The sequence below is a fragment of the Parasteatoda tepidariorum genome, chromosome 2, assembly GCF_982258835.1.
Source record: "Parasteatoda tepidariorum strain Cologne lab strain chromosome 2, Ptep-v5.0, whole genome shotgun sequence".
NCBI lineage: Eukaryota > Metazoa > Arthropoda > Arachnida > Araneae > Theridiidae > Parasteatoda > Parasteatoda tepidariorum.
The window spans coordinates 98,365,623-98,383,029 of record NC_141756.1 but is presented as its reverse complement, the minus strand read 5'-3'; the positions used below and the strand labels follow the sequence as shown (position 1 = coordinate 98,383,029).

The 17,407-nt window shown below is 33.2% G+C and overlaps 1 protein-coding gene and 1 long non-coding RNA gene across 3 annotated transcripts in view; one reads left to right on the top strand and one right to left on the bottom strand.

The window, feature by feature from the left end:
• The window catches only part of LOC107442803 (uncharacterized), a 55,207-nt gene that overhangs the window by 26,188 nt on the left and 11,612 nt on the right, over positions 1–17,407 (bottom strand). For both annotated transcript variants that reach the window (XM_087157833.1, XM_087157834.1), the window contains exons 2-6: positions 14,217–14,354; positions 12,148–12,347; positions 9,392–9,533; positions 7,578–7,668; positions 5,290–5,388 (exon numbers count right to left, since the gene is read on the bottom strand). In XM_087157833.1, coding sequence (XP_087013959.1) covers positions 5,290–5,388; positions 7,578–7,668; positions 9,392–9,533; positions 12,148–12,347; positions 14,217–14,347 — 663 coding nt within the window. In that variant the 5' untranslated portion in view covers positions 14,348–14,354. The remainder of the gene's footprint in view (positions 1–5,289; positions 5,389–7,577; positions 7,669–9,391; positions 9,534–12,147; positions 12,348–14,216; positions 14,355–17,407) is intronic.
• Positions 2,828–3,918, top strand: LOC147815939 (uncharacterized). Its single transcript, XR_015431468.1, has 2 exons — positions 2,828–2,933; positions 3,765–3,918. It is a non-coding gene; the product is annotated as an uncharacterized LOC147815939 (long non-coding RNA).

Sequence of the window (17,407 nt, the reverse complement as noted above, 5' to 3'; positions counted from 1 at the left end):
TTCGAAGAAATTAATCTCTGAAACATGGAACTTTTTAGAGTGTCGTGCCTGAATAGTCGAAATAAATTAAGCCCTGGCAGCAACTCCTAGAAAAAAGAAGGCCTCAGCATGGATCAATTTAGTAGTACGACGTAACGAACATAAACTTCGGGCTACTAAGCTGCGCAGTGGTGGTAATTACGAAAGATGTCATTACGTTTGGACTACTTAAGGATCAAATTTCCTGCTTATGGTAACCATGCTGAGGCCTTCTCTTTTCTAGGAGGTACTATGGCGGTCGCAATAACGAGACGACTCCCTTTGGGAATGATATTCGAAGTAGGACATAAAAAAAAATGATAATAATAATTCTGTCTGTTGTTTCATTCCCTGCTTTACCCACCTCCCATACAGCAAATTTCGTCCTAAAGACATCCCAAAACATTCCGAACACTCCTGGAACAGTCATATCCGTAAAGTGTCAGAAGAAAGAATTTCGTAGGATGTCACAAATAGACAGCAATATGACAGGCCTTTCAAAGGAGTGTTTTAGGAGTCTTGTAGGATCATCGTTCAGCGCATGCGTGTTAACTTCAACTTTGCCGTTAATGTTATTTCTTTTATCCAGTGCCAAGAGCAATTCTGCTAGTGAAATCTAAACAATAAGGTATTTATAAGCTCAAATATCTTATTAGTTTCTTTTTTGTTTATCTTTCTTTTTTTTATAATCTATTTATATATTTGATTTATAAGTGTACTTGAACCCCGTCATTATCTTTAATATCTCATTTGCAATGTTTACATACATTACTAAATGTTTAAATGCGTGGTTTATTTAATTTTTCATAATTATTGAGGAAGTTTTACTTTTATTATTTCGTGAGGCAAATTTTTATCTGTTCTGATAACGCATTCTTTCTATTATTTTTGTTTTCTTCCTTTAAGTTCAACTTGTTATTTGGCATGTTTTTTTGGTAACCCTAAATTAATCATTTCTTCTAATTACAAATGAAATGACATTTAAATTATTTCAATGTTGCTATTCAACTTCATTATTTAGTATATTGTTATTTTACCATTTTTTACAAAGTTTTGTCTATAAATGGTGTTTTCAATATAAATGTAAACAATAACAATCTCCAACTCAATACTTGCTACTGCTTATTCTGCTAGGCTATATTTTCAAACTGATAATTTTGTTTTTAACAAAAGAAATTATATAATTTTTAAGCTCAAATCTGTTGTATTTCATAAGATAGTAACGATAAGTAATTCTGGTGAGTAAGAAGTGAAAATTTGTTTTATTTCTTTAGAGATGCATTGCGAAAAAGGTGACATGGTTGCTAGATTTTGAATAACTCTCTTTTTTTGGCAATCCTGATTTGGCCTCTTTCACTTTGTTTATTATTGTTTGTTCTTGTTGCAAGCTGTGCATCATCTTACGTTAGTGTTAGCACCTTTAGCATTGTAAACACAAGTAATAAGTAATCAAATACCACGTTTGCAAGAATCACAATGTTCTCTTGCAAGTTCTCAAAACACAACGATCGCGTTGTGGGCCAAATGGCTTTAAAATACACCCGAAACAGTAACCTGGAAGTATAGGCAGATATAAAATCCCTTGTGTAAAAAAATGCAACCTACGCAAGGGAACCCCCCCCGTTCCCTTGTGTAAAAATTGCGGTCCATAGGGATTTTTAAAATTAGAGATACTTAGCCAAGTAAATAAGCAGGCAAAAGGGCTGCAGGTTTTTTTTTCCGTCCTAGTCTGAGTAAATTGCAGCATTTGCTGCAATGAATTCAATTTTTCTCCTTATATGATTGTTCATAATCAATCTGTCTTAAGATTAATAAAAAGTTGCAAAGTTATCTAACTATTATATTAAATTTAATCAGGCTATCAATTTTAACTGCTGAAGCTAATTACATTATTTTCACTATCTCAGTAATTCATATCTTTTTAAAAATAGTTCTTAAATTATATTTATATTAATATTAGTTAAGTTTATTATTTAAAAAAGAATCATATGGACGCGATCAAAATGTCTATATGTGTAACTAATTTTATACAGAATAGTGTCTACATTTTCTCATTTTAATGTCATTGTTTCAAAAGCAGTAATTAGAATTTCTCCTGCTTAATGCTTAGTTTCATGCTCACTACTTAGTATTTCAAGAAATACTTTTTTTTAAAAAAATACTGAAAAGTTAATAAAAGTATTGAAAAAAGTTATTGAATCTGTAAGGAGTTTATTTTCTTTTAAAAAGTTCTTGTAAATATATTTGTCATTATTCACCTCTTGCATTGTGAAGCTGGTTTAAATATATGTGTTTACATTTTAATTCTTAGTTTACTTTTATAGATATATTTTAGGTAGGTATCTTGTGTTTCATAATATGTATTTTTTGACGGGGTTAAAAAATATTCAATGATCTCTTAAGATAAAATATTTAGTGCTTTAAAAGGCATATAAAACTTACTTGTAGTTGATCTGCATATTTTCTCAATTATTAAATTTTTGTTAACATTTTTAACTGATAATTGTGGTTGAAACATTTAATTAGTATTTACATATTTGTATTTTTACAAAAAAAAATTGTATGCTAAATTTTAGTATTGTCTTTTTCTTGATTCTCCAAGAGCTCGTTCTTTTACAAGGACAGATTTACGATAAACTATTTTCAGAATGAAATTTTGTTTTCTTTAAAATAAATTTTTATTAATTATATCATTTACATGTCAATTTGCTTTTTTATAATATTTTTATTTGTATAATTTTTTTTCTTTCTCATAGTATGCTAGATTGCAAAGTCTTGATGGAACTGATTTTAAAGAACGTACAAGACAAGCTATTCGTCACATCATGCCTGATGATGTTGTTAAACTCTAAAGCTGGATGGGCAATAATGAAAAAAAAGATTTTTTGGTTACAGAGTGTCAGGTGCAATTATTGGTAATATTTAATCCCTGTTTATATATATATATATATATATATATATATATATATATATATATATATATATATATATATATATATATATATATATATATATATATATATATATATATATTTTATATATATTATATATAAAAATATATATATTTTTATATATATATATATATATATATATATATATATATATATATATATATATATATATATATATATATATATATATATATATATATATATATATATATATATATATATATATATATATATATATATATATTATTCCATTTGTAGTTTGACAGTATATAGTTAAAATTTGTGTTGCTAAAGTTGCCAAACTTTTTAATATACTATAAATTTAGTATTCCATGAATTTTCAATGAGTTTATAAATTTCAAACATTGGAATAATTTATGAGTGTGTTGTTTGAAATAATATTGTTATTAGTATCACCATCTTCTTTTCCAGTCATAGTAGAATGGTAATCATACGATACTTCAGTTATCCAACACTTTTTTTGACTTGCACTTGTGTGTACTAATAGCTTTATCATTATTACAGTTGTTGTTACTAGATTATTCTTATAACAATGAATCAAACATGTATCAAATCATTTTATTTTTTGTGAACTAGTATTAAGTTACGTATGATGGGCAATTGAAAAAGCAGCTTAACAAGGTTACCCCATAATATTTTCCCTGAGAGTAACAGAAATCTGGGCTTCTACTAATTTAGTTTGAGATACCTTTTAAATAGGTTCTGAAATAATTTTATGTTTATTCATGAAAATACCTACTGGTTTGTTTATATTTTCTTTTTGTTATGTTTTAGAAGCTGTTTGCAGTGTTTTCACATACACTAAAGTAAATGAAGTTGGAAGCATTATTAGAGGCTGGTTGCGCCATGCTAAAGAAAGAAGAGTTTATTCTGTAAAAAAATTAAGTAAATAATAGTGTAAATAAAAGTTTCACGTATGTGATTCTAATATTGTTTATTTTTTTCTATTCTCATATTTATTTGCATACACTAAATTTATGCTGCAAAAAATAGATAAATCCTTAAAACAAGTTATTTTTAATATTTTCAAGATACTGATTTAAGTATGCCTTCAGCTAACAATTCTTCAGCAAAACATGGCAACAGCTGTTTTAGTTTGTATATAAAAACAGATAATTTTCTAATTTTATTTGTTTTTTTAAATTGCATCATTGACACAATAACTAAACAATAAAGTATGTGATCCATAAACATCTATTTTGAGTTTTTGATAAAATAGTCACAACTTCATTTAAACTATTTATAATATGAAATGTTTTTTAGTAAATTTTGCAGAAGAATGTAATGAGAATTATTTTGCCAATTAACTAGTTTCAACTGATCACACGAGAAATTTAAATATTAATGCGAAGTTCTCAGTATTAGAGCAACATTAAAATAAAAATTATTCATTATTTTATTATAAGATATTTAATATATCTACTACATTAAACAATATGAGCAATAATGAAGCAATCATAAATTGCAATGTACATAAAAGATTCAATAAGTCTCATAATTTAATTTAATAAGAAATATTCTTTACAGAAAACTAACGCTAATTAGGAGAATGGTAACCTTCCTTGGTGTTCAAAGGGTACATTCAATTAGACTTTTTAATAATGGCCAAGTTTTTATTCCAAGCAATAGAAATGTGAAATCCAATTATCTTGCATATTTTTGTATTAAAATGATACATTATTCTTTTCTTTAGATACGTTTGTTTATTAACTGTTTTACTCTCTTTTCCTTTACTAATTTTCCTAAAAAAAATAGTAGAGGAATAGCCCATTTTTCTGGAAAAATAGAGTGGTATACAAATTAAAAACTATCACCTTTTTTTTCATTTAGAAAACATTTTTCTGACCTCTAATTCAGTAAATTTAAAAGAAAAACCTTATTTAAGTTGCTAAAATTAAAAAAAATTTCAAAGATGAAATTTATTTCCAAAATAAGACACCCTCCTATTACTATCATACCATTTCCAACATGCATCCCACAAGTTACCTCAATCCTTACTAAACAGGTCTTATTATGTCCTAATGCCATCCTAAAGCGTTCTAAAGGTATCCTGAAACTGTCCTAGTTATGACATCATTAAGATATCTGCAGGTGGGACATTCTAACACGCAGATGACATCCGTAGGACATTTAGCGGTAAATATAGGACTTCCTCTGGAAGTCACAGAATCCTAAAGATGACAACTTTAGGATGTCATAACGAAGTCAATGTGCTGTATGGGCTGCTATTCCCCATAGGGAGGAAGTTTGTAATTGAAGGCACTTGTTGTTCTGTGCCAAAGAATAAAAAATTTCTCACCTGAAGGTCTTGAATCTGATCGTTGTTCTTACGAACAGAAAATGGTGCCAGAGACTGATTGCAGCATAACCAGTTAGTCAGGGATGGACCAGTCCCTATCTATAAACAAAGAAATGAAAGTGTTCTTATATATACTGAATGAGTCATGGTGACAAAGCCCGTATCTCCCATTGAAGTAACCTAGATTTGACTAGTAGCCTAGTCGCTATCGGCAGCCAACAGTCGCTGCGATACAAATCTAGGTTACCTCTGTTCCCTGCAGCCGCCAACCAGACGTATAATATTATCAGTGGTAGACGGATCATGGGTCAGAATCCCTTTGTCATCGGGCTACTATGGAAGGTTTATATATATACATACATACACGCTCTTTCTCACTCTTTATTATTCGCATCCTTTTTTCTTATTTTATTTTTGGATTCAAGTGTGCATCATGAATTAACATTTTAAAGTTTTCCCTTTACTAACTGTGAGATCCACATTATTCCCTCAAACTATTAAATGGATCAATTGTAATTTCTGACGTTTTCCTTTTTACAAGTCATTTAAAAGTTCACCAGGAACCTTTAAATGATGTCTTGAAAAAGATACAAACTGGTGTTGAACTCCCATATGTCAAGAAGCATTCGAAATTTTAAAAAATGCTTTCATTTGTAAATATGTTTTAAGAATATTTAATCTTAAATTACAATGTCATATTTTTGCTGACGCATGTCAAAGTGGGGTCGGAGCAATTTTGAAACAGCCAGATGTTTCAGGTGTCTTACATCAGGTGTTTTGCATTCTAGCATTCCATCCTCGTTCTTTAAGAGACTATGAAAAAAAAAATTACACTATCGCCGAATCTGAATGACTTTCTTTTGTTGATGCATTAAACAAATCTCATCATTATTTATTTGACAATAAATCCACCAGGATTACAGACCATCCAGCATGAATTCGGCTCACAAATGTAAAACAATTTAAAATGAAGGCCTTTCCGCTGATCTTAAGTAAGTATGATTATGATATGAAATACACAAGAGGCATCTTAAACTTTGAGACTGACATGTTGCTTCGAAGTATAATACACTATCCGGCCAAAAGTATCCGGACACCCGATTGTTATGGTGATGGAGGCATAATGGTGTGGTGGTGTTTCTCGTGATTTGGACTGGGTCCGTTAGTTCCTGTGATTGGAAACATAGAACTCTGATATGTATGTGGACATTCTGGACAATGCTGCACTCCCAACTCCATGGCTATATTTTGGTGAAGGCCCATTGCCTCTTCCAGCAGGATATCTGCTCCATTCACATATCGAGGCTTGTATAGACGTGGTTTGACGAAATGGGTGTTCACAAACTGAACTGGCCTTCTCAGAGCCCTGATCTAATTCCCATAGAACACCTTTATGACGAATTAGAGCGCAGATGACGTAGCCAGCCAGATCAACCATACTCACTGCTAGCACTCACTTCAGCTGTGATGGAAGTCAATTCCTAACAAAAACTGGTGTAAAGTCTTCCCAGACGTGTGCAGGATGTCATGGATGTAACAGGAGGACCAACATCATATTAATATGTGCCTCAGGACACTCTAAATCCGTACCACTGGGTGTCCGCGTACTTTTGGCCGGATAGTGTAGTAATAATATTGATATAAATAATGAAAGCCATTTTTCACATCTTTCACAATTAGGCGAAATTCGCGAAACCCAACAAAATGACAATTTAATTGGAAATTTCATTGAAATTGATAATGTTTTATAAAACAAAAAAGGGTTTTATCAAAATTGTTGTTCCGCTTTCTTTAAGACATAAATTACTTGAAATTACTCATATAAAATTCAGTCATCCGGGGAATCAAAAAAAATTTGGGGAAATATTAATTTAGATATTAAAATTTAATAAACAATGCCATATTTGTGAAATAAATAAGAAACCCTAGACAAAACCAATTTGGATTACATCAGAAAATGCCCTCAGCCTATTGAAATAATTGCAGTAGGCGGCAGTTTAAATGGTTTTAATTATTATAATTCAAAGAAAAAAATATTTAGCCTTAATAATTGAACATCATAATCGATATATGTGGTTTTTGCATCTAAATCGATAACTACAAAAACTTATATTAACTTTTTGAACCAAATTTTTCAAACTCAAACTCCTAAAGCATTTCAAGCGATAACAACGCTGCATTTACCTCCCAATTATGCCTTTACATGACTTTTTCTTGATTTAAGAAAGATTACGATTAAACGATGTTCAGAAGTAATGACCTTAAATAGAAAGTAAAACAAATAAGACCTTTCTTCTGACAGAGATGTGGCCTCCTCTTTTGTCGTTCAACTTATCAAAATATCGGAAGAATGCCTTCAATTTCTGCCGGTGGTTTTGCCTGAAAACAAATATTTATAATTTTTTTTCATTCATAACGCATATCTTATTTAACAATATAAACTATACTTTTTATTTTACGTCCCGCAGTGGACTGATCGTTAAGACACGGTTCCCAGCAGATCACCGAAGTCAAGCATCACTCACTGCGGTCAGTGTGCTGGTGGGTGACCACTTGGATCAGTGTGCTTAGGGATCGAGGGTGTGCGGTATTGGTCCTCGTTAAACTGTTCTACCATAAAGTGCTCGACTTCGAGTGCAGGTCGTCGGGCTACCGAAGTGGGGGTGCCATCCCCTCTGCAGAGGATCAAAATTGTGATGGCATGTCTTCGGATCATCCTCAGGGATGTTTCCCAGACCGTCGCCAATAGCCCATTGTGTAGCTCTAGTGCGACGTAAACGAACAACAACAACAACAACAACATTTTTTAATTTTACAAGAGAGTCGTCTAAAATTATAGAATTATGCCCCTTTCAATGCTTTTATTTATTACCCATTGGCAAAATGGGTCTTGGTTTGGATTTGATGGCGTTCACACACTTTTCAACTGTGTTCAAGAGTGATAGTAAGCAGTGCGCATGCGTCATCATTGCATGCGTTGCTATGGCAACCGCTGCTATTTTTCTTTTAATTTCACTAGCAAAAATTTTTAATGTATTTACATAATAATAATTTAACGTATTTTTATATTCTTTTTATTATTCAAGTATAATTACTGGCTTGACGGTGATTTCAATATAAATATGAATACTGACGAAGGAAAAGTATTTTGTGAGGTCTTGAAACTCGTACATAGGCAGGATATGAAAATCAATCCGACGACAAACATCAATTGAGACAGTTTTTTGCAACCCATGATTTGAAATGTTGTGGCGTTTAACGGAGTCAATCCAGAAAGAAAAAGCAGTTGACCAATGGGTGACCAGTGATCACAATAAGGCGATTAATTCTGGAGAAGTAAGGCATTTTGAGTCGAGTGTTGTTTTTCAAATTCTGTTGGCGCAGTGGACGTAGAATGTATAGTCATATACATACTCGAACACTTTTTACTAAACATATAGCAAATAAAAATAAAAATATTTAACTAGCTAAAACATAGGAATGTGACATCTTGCATCACTCGGATACAACGCCTAAGTAACGCGACGAGAATTTTTGAAGAGATCTATTTTCACAAAATGCATGCCTTTAATGCAAGTTCAGTAATAATTGCACGTCACTCACGTTATCTATAAAAGAAAATAAACCTGTTGCTAGAGGATTATTATAAACTCAACGGAGTAACATATCATTCCAACAATTCTAATTTACCAAAAGAAAGATATGAATTCAAGTTACAATCTTTTTAAGTAGAATAGGCGTGTCAAGGCTGCGCGATTTTCCCACTCTCCAAACGTTTCGTCTCTCCGTTATAATGGCTACGGAAATGACGTGGGGAAAAAGAAGACTTGCGGATACCATGGTAACGGAGAGGAGAAAAGGGAAGAGAGTGGAAAAATCGCTTTGTCTCGAGGCGCGTTCGCTTATTCTATTTGAAAAGTGAGTAATAAGGATCAGTTAAAGTTTCTTGAATTTTTTATACCATAACTGATAGATAAGCGGAGGGATACACCGGAAGTTCTCTAAATTTCTTCCGGTTTTAGAAAGCTTGCTATTGTTTACATTCGGTCGACTATCCATTTCGATGTTTTTAAATATATATTTTGAAACAATCCTTGCTTACTTGTGAAGATGAGGGAAGAAGTGAACAAAATTGAAGTCTTGTAAGGTGGGGTGTGTCTTGGAATTCCTTCTTGGAAATGTCGAGAAGAAAGCATTAGCCAATAAGGACGCCACCATTTCTCGATCTAAGTGAAATTCTCCATCTAATCTCAAAAAACAAAAAGAAATTGCCAATTATATATTTTTTTTCACCAGAACTTAAATACACTAATAACTGATACTTTGTTTTTCGATTTCGATGGCAGCTACACCTATAGTTTTATTTTATTTTATAACCGTCGTTGAATAGATGCTCTAAATTTTGGGTTTGCGACTACTAATATTCAACGCCGTAGCCTTGTAATTTTGAACTCAATCCAGAAGTCAAGGGAACTCCTGGATTGGGAGAAATTTGCCTTCATGGAGGAATTTTTGATGGAACTGATCCGCATTTGCGTTACATGGAGAGGAAGACCACGAGAACCCCCACTGTTAGTCTAACGGCAAAGGGACTCTAACCCATGGATCCGTCTGCCACTGAGGATATTTCACGTCAGCACTGTGATCGGTGCAAACCGGAGGCGTAATTCATATCGAATAGCCATCGCCGGGATCGAACCCCGGTTCAGCTCATTGGAAGGTGAACGCTGTATCCCCTGAGCTATTGCGGCTCTAAAGTGTAAGGCTTGCCATCATTTGAGTGTTTTCCCTCATTTGACTATATTTGTAAAAAATAGTGCCGTTTGTTTTATTTTGGTTTAGCATCATAGCAAGTTTGCGGAGTCTTCCAACTTCATTTGTTGTTTGTTTCGTTAAAAGTTAAATTGGAAGGACGCTTTATATTCAATACACTACAAGCATAATAATATAGAGCCGCGACGGCTGAGAGGGTAGAGCATTCGCCTTCCAAAGAGGCGAACCGGGTTCGAATCCCAGTCGATACGAATTCCGCATCCAGCTTGCACCGACTACAGTGCTGACGTGAAATATCCTCAGTGGTAAACGGATCATGGGTTAGAGTCCCCTTGCCGTCAGGCTAACCGTGGGAGGTTCTCATGGTCTTCCTATCCATGTAACGCAAACGTGAGTTAGCTCCATCAAAAAGTCTTCAACGAAGGCAAACTTTCGCCCAATACTTGATCCAGGAGTTCCCTTGTCTTCTGTATTGGGTTCAAAATTATAAGGTTACGGAGTTGAACATTAGTAGTCGTAAACCCATTAAATTGGGTCAGCTGTTCAACGACGGTTATTATAAAAAATCATAAAAATTACATTGATATTGGATGGCACTTTTCTTCAAATCAGTCGGCAGTAGTAACCCGGAAGTCTTACGGCGAATTTTTGACCCCCAGAGTCATCTGCGTTTATTTTTTCACGGTCAACCATCTATTAGATTAACTGTTGCCACGGAAGAACTTATTTCAATTTTAACTTTTTTCAACAGATGTCCATGACACAGTCAAAGTTCTCTATGTATTAAATTTCAGTAACAATTTAAAATCTCTCTGGCAACCATTAAATCACACTAACAGAGGTAAGTCTGAGTCTAGGACAGTAGGTTGCAGAAATTTCAAACTTTCATCCATTTCTGTCGTGAGATCAGATCATAACCTCATCCTCTAATGCTCCATTACTCGCTGCATTACTTCCTCACGCACCTCTTGAGCCATAATTCGAGTAATGTACAATATCTCTATACTATTCCCAGAAAAAGGCAATCTCTGTCACCAATAATTTGCATGGCAGTATGCGGCACCATATCGCTGCTTGTGTTTGAAATTTCTATAGCAATTTTAGAGAGGGCCTAAAATAAATCTAAGAAATAACTTCGTAACTATGTTTTTATACTTCTATAAAAATACGAAATTACTCTAAATAAAATTTTAACATATTGCTAACTATTCAACCCTACTTAAACCATCAAAGACTACCTAACAAAATGAATCCAAATACATACTTAACGTATAAATAATTATTTAAATCTACTTAAATTATTACTAAAGACAATCTAAGAAAATGGCGAAAACTGGTGGTTTTTCAAGCAAGTTTTCAAGTTCTATTTGATTTCCTTAGAGGAGGAAATGTCAAAAAATAGCTCGTTAGTGGGTGCCTTCGTCATGAACGGAACCTATTGTCTAAATTTCATGTTTCTAGCTACATTAGTTGCTTTTATGAATTAGTCAGTGTGTCAGGACATGTATTTTAGATGAATCTTGTTTTTGTTGTGAAAAGGGTAGTAAACTATCCAGATTTCACTGTGTTCCCAAGTCAAACTTTTTGATGGTTTTCCATTTATGGACTAATATAATCTTGATGGTAACCATCAATAATTTCATCATGAATCATTTTAGTTTTTGATGGTGAACAACATAAGTAACCATCACCCCAATGTAGGAATTCGGACTGATTTATGATGGTCCAACATAAGAATAGCAAATTGTTCTGTTGGTATATTCCTGAGAGCCAACAATCATTCCCAATAAACCATCATGGAATTGTATAATTGGAACCATCATGGATTGTTGGTCCATGAAAATCAAACTTCTCTTGATGATTAGCCATCATAGTATTAAAGTAGCATTTTCCATCATGGAATGAGGGAAGTTTGTTGGCATATCAAAAACGATGAACATACAATGGAAAATGTTGGATGATGGTAGCCATCAAATGATGAAATCAACATAAACCATCAAAATGGTTTGATGGAAAAATCAAGAATTTTGACTTGGGTTGGCATTGAGAGTCATTTTTAAGGAAGTATTATATGGGGCAGATTACCTTCCTGGCAGAGACTGTAAAAAAATCCATCTTGTGGTCTCAAGTAGGGTAGTCTGGATGCTGAAGATGCCATGACAGGCAATGTTTGATGCATGAAGTGACACCTCTCATCTTCTGAGAATTCATCTTTAAAGAAACGTTCCAATTCTTGGAATAATTTTGGTTGGGGAACATCCTCTTCTTCCGGATCTAGAGAAACACTTAAAAAAAAAGGAAATTCATTTGAAACACGGATAAATTTCAACTAAAATTATTTTTGTTTGGAGATTTTTGGAGCAAGAGCCAGTTGCGGCTATACCACGCCTACAACTAAGTGAATTTTATGCATCTAGGTTGTGGGTTAAAAGCTAGATTGATGCATAGACACCAATGTCCTTCAGGTAAAAGAAAATGATATAATGTGGGTTATCTCCAATTAATGAAGTCAATGATGGATTTAATCTACAGAAATGGAGTTGTCTCTAAATTTTAAAATTGTTGCAGCGAATGAAAATATGTTGAATAGTTATTATTTATTGTAATTATTTTTTTTATTTTCTTCAATTCAATAATAATCGAGACTTGCAATTTTTTACATTGACTTAATTGACCTCCTTAGAGTTGACTTTTCCTTCACAGATCACGATTTTATTATGTCTAGAGACCCGCATTATATCACTTACTCTTTATAGAAAAATTAGAAGAAAGAATCGGACTTCCTTAAAGAATTTTTGATCTAATGATTGGATCGTCAAGCTCTAGACCTCAATCTTAATGGTGCGGGGGGGGGGGGGGTTGAGCTCGGACATGCTCGAATTGATAAGTGCAGACGATATTTTAAGTTACGAAATCAGACACAAAAACGTACTTTCTCTGAATTTAAAAAAAATTTATATTAAAAATTTGATTTCTCAGGAACTATTCGACCGATTTTGCTCAAATTTTTTTTATTTTTCTATGTAAAATTACGTATTTTGAAGTGAGGTAAAAAAAATTTGTACCTTACAGTTCAAATTATTTTCGACTAATATTAAATAAAATAATAAATATTTACTAAAATTTTTTGCGCAGAATTATCTTTGGACAAGCGAATTTTATGCAAAAAATTTTCAATTCGCTTAAAAAGTTCTCGACACATGGTGAAACTCGCAAAAGGTAAAATTAACATTAAGAGTTCCAAACTTTGGGAAACGCTCTCCTGACTCCAATTCTGGGGATTATATTTCCCAGATTGCGGCTCCCCGCTATATTTTAGGGGTCAAATATCCAAATCAGTCATAAAAAAAAGAGATATGTTTATTCAGAAAAAAATACATTTTTGTGCCTGATTTCGTAAGGCTAAATATCGTTTGCACTAATCAATTAGCATATTTGAGGTCATACCCTCGAACCATTGAGATTAAGTCACAGGACGTAAAGAACCGATCATTAGAAAGATAAAAACTTATCCAGGGTGGTCGTTTTTTTTTTTTTTTTTTTTTTTTTTTTTTTTAGCAAAGTGTTTGTAAAAATTAGGAGCCTACCACCGATACAAAAAAAGATATTTTAAATGGTAAAATTCTGAATTGGTGAAGTAATTTTTAAACAATTAAATTTCAAAAAAACTAGTGAGATAAATGAAAAGATTCACGGTTAAATTTTTTTTAAATCAGAAATAAAAAGATATAATTTTGCAATTTCTTTATGACTATTTCCAAAATTACAGAACAATTCGTCTCCAATAAAGGATGCAAGTTGTGGAGCAAAAATGTTAAATATATTTCTAAAATGACTGTTTTCGAAACAACGTTCTTTTTACAAATAATTTATAACTAATTCATATCATGTTTGTCTATCTTTAGATAATCTTATAAAAATGGTTAAGCAAACAGTTTCATGAAAATGGCACCAAAACTTCGTTGTAATAATTTGGTGGCGTATGGGTGATTTTTATAATGCGTAATAACTTTTTAAAATTTATAAACTTTTTGGCAGTTTTTAGTTTAAAATGTACAGCTTTGCTTCGAGTTGAACGTACTCAAACTGAAGTTCTTTATTATTGTTTCTCTCCGCGCAAAAACAAACATCAGAGAGAGAGAGAGATAACTCACCATGCGATGTGATGAATATGCGTCATGAGTTGAACGAATTGCCTCGTGTCTTTACATGTTTTCACTTGAAAAAGAGATAGTAAGATGTCTGGCCAAAAGGGAAGATCACATGGCAGCAACACATGAGCCATATCCTACCTGTGGGGATAAATTATTTTTTTACAGGATGTTCCGTAATTGGCGATCGAAATGGGCTACAGGTGGCGTAGAGGAAAACTCACGAGCAGAGCCAGAGGCATATGGAGCAGTTGCCAGCTTTACATTAATCAATTCAATATAAAAGAAAATGCATTTCCCAGTAGACTACTGGATTTTTCCAGTTTCTTCTGGTCCACTGGTTTAACAAAAAGTCTCTTAGTTTTTGTACATTTTAGTATATTCCCTAAAATGGAGTAAGTTTTCTAAGAAATCCCTATTGAAATACAGTTTTCGCACATATTATTGTTTGCTTGAATATTAAAATAAGTATTATATACAATAAAGCTAGCCTAATTTGTAAAAATGAGTATAAAACTCTTTTTGTCCTAAAATGTACAGTTTATTTTTATGCGGAACTCACTTTTTAAATTAATTAAAAAATACACTCTGAAACAAAAAAAAATCGACGCATCAAGAGGCAATCATCCGATTGCTTTGAATTTTCGTATGCCTGAATGTTTTGAACAGATATGGCTGGAATGATGCCGACTGGGGACGTTTAGTCTTCAGCGACGAATCCCGCTTCCAACTGTGTCCTGACGATCATCGAAGACGTGTTTGGAAACGCACAGGGCAGAGGGGGGATCCTGCCTTCACTATTGCACGCCACACCGGCCCTCAACAAGGCATTATGTTCTGGGGTGCCATTTCCTTAGACAGCCGGACCGACCCCTTTGGTCGTTATTAGAGGTACACTTACTGCACAGCTGTACGTCGACGACATCCTAAGACCTGTTTTGTTACCGTTCCTTTTGCAGCACCCTGGGCTGGTTTTTCAGCATTACAATGCCAGATCACATACGGCACGTGTTGCTATGAGCTGTCTGCAAGCTTGTCAAACTCTTCCTTGGCCTGCCAAATCACCAGATCTCTCTCCCATCGAGCATATCTGGGATATGATGGAAGGCGATTGCATCTGGCACGGAATGTTGATGACCTCGTTCGACAACTGGATCTAATTTGGCAGGAAATACCGCAAGAGACCATCCGAGAGCTTTATCGGTCTATGCCACGCCGTGTGGCAGCTTGTATCCAGGTTAGGGGCGGGTCAACACCTTATTGAACTTGTTACTGTAACTCTGCAATAAATTATTCAATTGTTCTGAAATTTTAATCATTTACTATTCTGTACATTGTCTTCCTATCCACCAATTATTTTCGTTTCAATCGGACAACTCCTTCTTGATGCGTCGATTTTTTTGTTATACTATGTATAACAAAATGTATAGAGTGTATTTTAACTATCTTTGATGAATTAAATACCTTTTACCATTCAAAATTATCAGTAACCATAATACATACAGGGATGAGAGCAGTCAGAAAGTAAAGAAGAGGAAATCCAAAAAAAAAAAAAAAATATTATATATATATATATGTAATATAGAATTTCTCATACGCGTCATTCTATATTAACTGGTAAGCTTAAAACATATGTTTCTTATCAAGTTTAAGATGTAGAAGTCGGTCTCTCACAAAGATCCATAAAAAGTCAAGATGAACCAGATAAGGCCAAATAAAAGATATTTTCTGAAGTTAATGGGTAATAATTCGTCAAATGAAGATAGTCCCAGAAAGTTCCCACCGTCAGAGTGGCGAGATACTTTTAGCGAATCAAAACCTCTAAATTTTATAAATTGAATGACGTTTCATTCAGATAAGAAGATACTTGCAACCACGCCCTCTCAGAATCTCACTTTAAAAACTCAGGACAGGCAAAATTGCGTGTCTTTCTCATATTTTCAATGGCTAGATAAAGCTGGACCAAGCCAAACAATCCCTGTAAAGGGGGAAACCTGATGTAAATATCCCACGCATAATGTTTGCAATACTCCATCTAACGAAATAAAATGCCTTTTTAATAGAAGCCGTATAAGTCTCTTCAATTATCTAGCCTTTAAAGACGTAACATGACAAGTCGACAGGATACATAGAAAGTGAACAATCCGTACAAAAGGATAAAAAAGAGAAAAAAGATAACTCGAGTTGCATGCAAAAATTAATGCTAACTTGGACACGGGATCAACGATAAATTTGATACCCGAGCATATTGTATTGAAATTGAATGTTCCTGTTAGAAGTTGTAAAGGGATAAATGTTATTCAAACAAAAGGAAAATTAACACTTGCAAAAAAGTGTACTCTTAATTTAAAAATTGGTAATATGGTTAGATCGACTGAGTTTCTAGTACTAAACAACGATCTAAACTATGCCATATTAGGGGTACAATCTTTATGTGATTTTCACATCGTTATAAATTGTGTAAATCAAATTGTTACCCAGAGAAACAGAAAACTGATCACTTTCTCACCTCTGGAAAATCGCGACTTGACTTTACAAATAATAACTGAAAATCCAATGCAAATAAGTGTTAGTAACAGTAAACAAAAAGAGGATGAAACTGAGAAAGGGAACATTAAACAAACAATTTCAGAAATAAATATGACAAATAACGTAAACGAAAATAATCGTTGTACGGAAAAGAGAAAAGAAAAAGTTAAAAAAGATCTAAAGATTTCGAATGTTTCTGAGATAAATTCTGGTAATGGAAACGAAATTTATCAGAACGTCATCCACGAAAAAACTGAATCGATAGAAAGTGTGAAAAATTCTGATTTACTCAGAATTCTAAGGGAATATGAGGATATATTTGCTAAGAATAAATATGATGTAGGCAAAGTTAGAATAGAACCAGAACGGGTGAGGTTGACTTCGGATTTACCGATCTCTTTAAGGCCATATAAAACATCTCCGAAACAACAGGAAGAAATCGATAACCAAATTCAGGAGTTATTAAAACATAATATAATAAAAGAAAGTTCTTCTCCATATTCTGCGCCAGTAACATTAGTATTTAAAAAGGAAGAAAATAAAAAAACGCGTTTATGTGTGGATTTCAGAAAATTAAATCAGGTGACAAAGTCGGACGCTGAACCGTTGCCTCTCATGGAATCTCTAATTGATAAATTAGCTCAAAGTTCTTATTATTCTTCTAT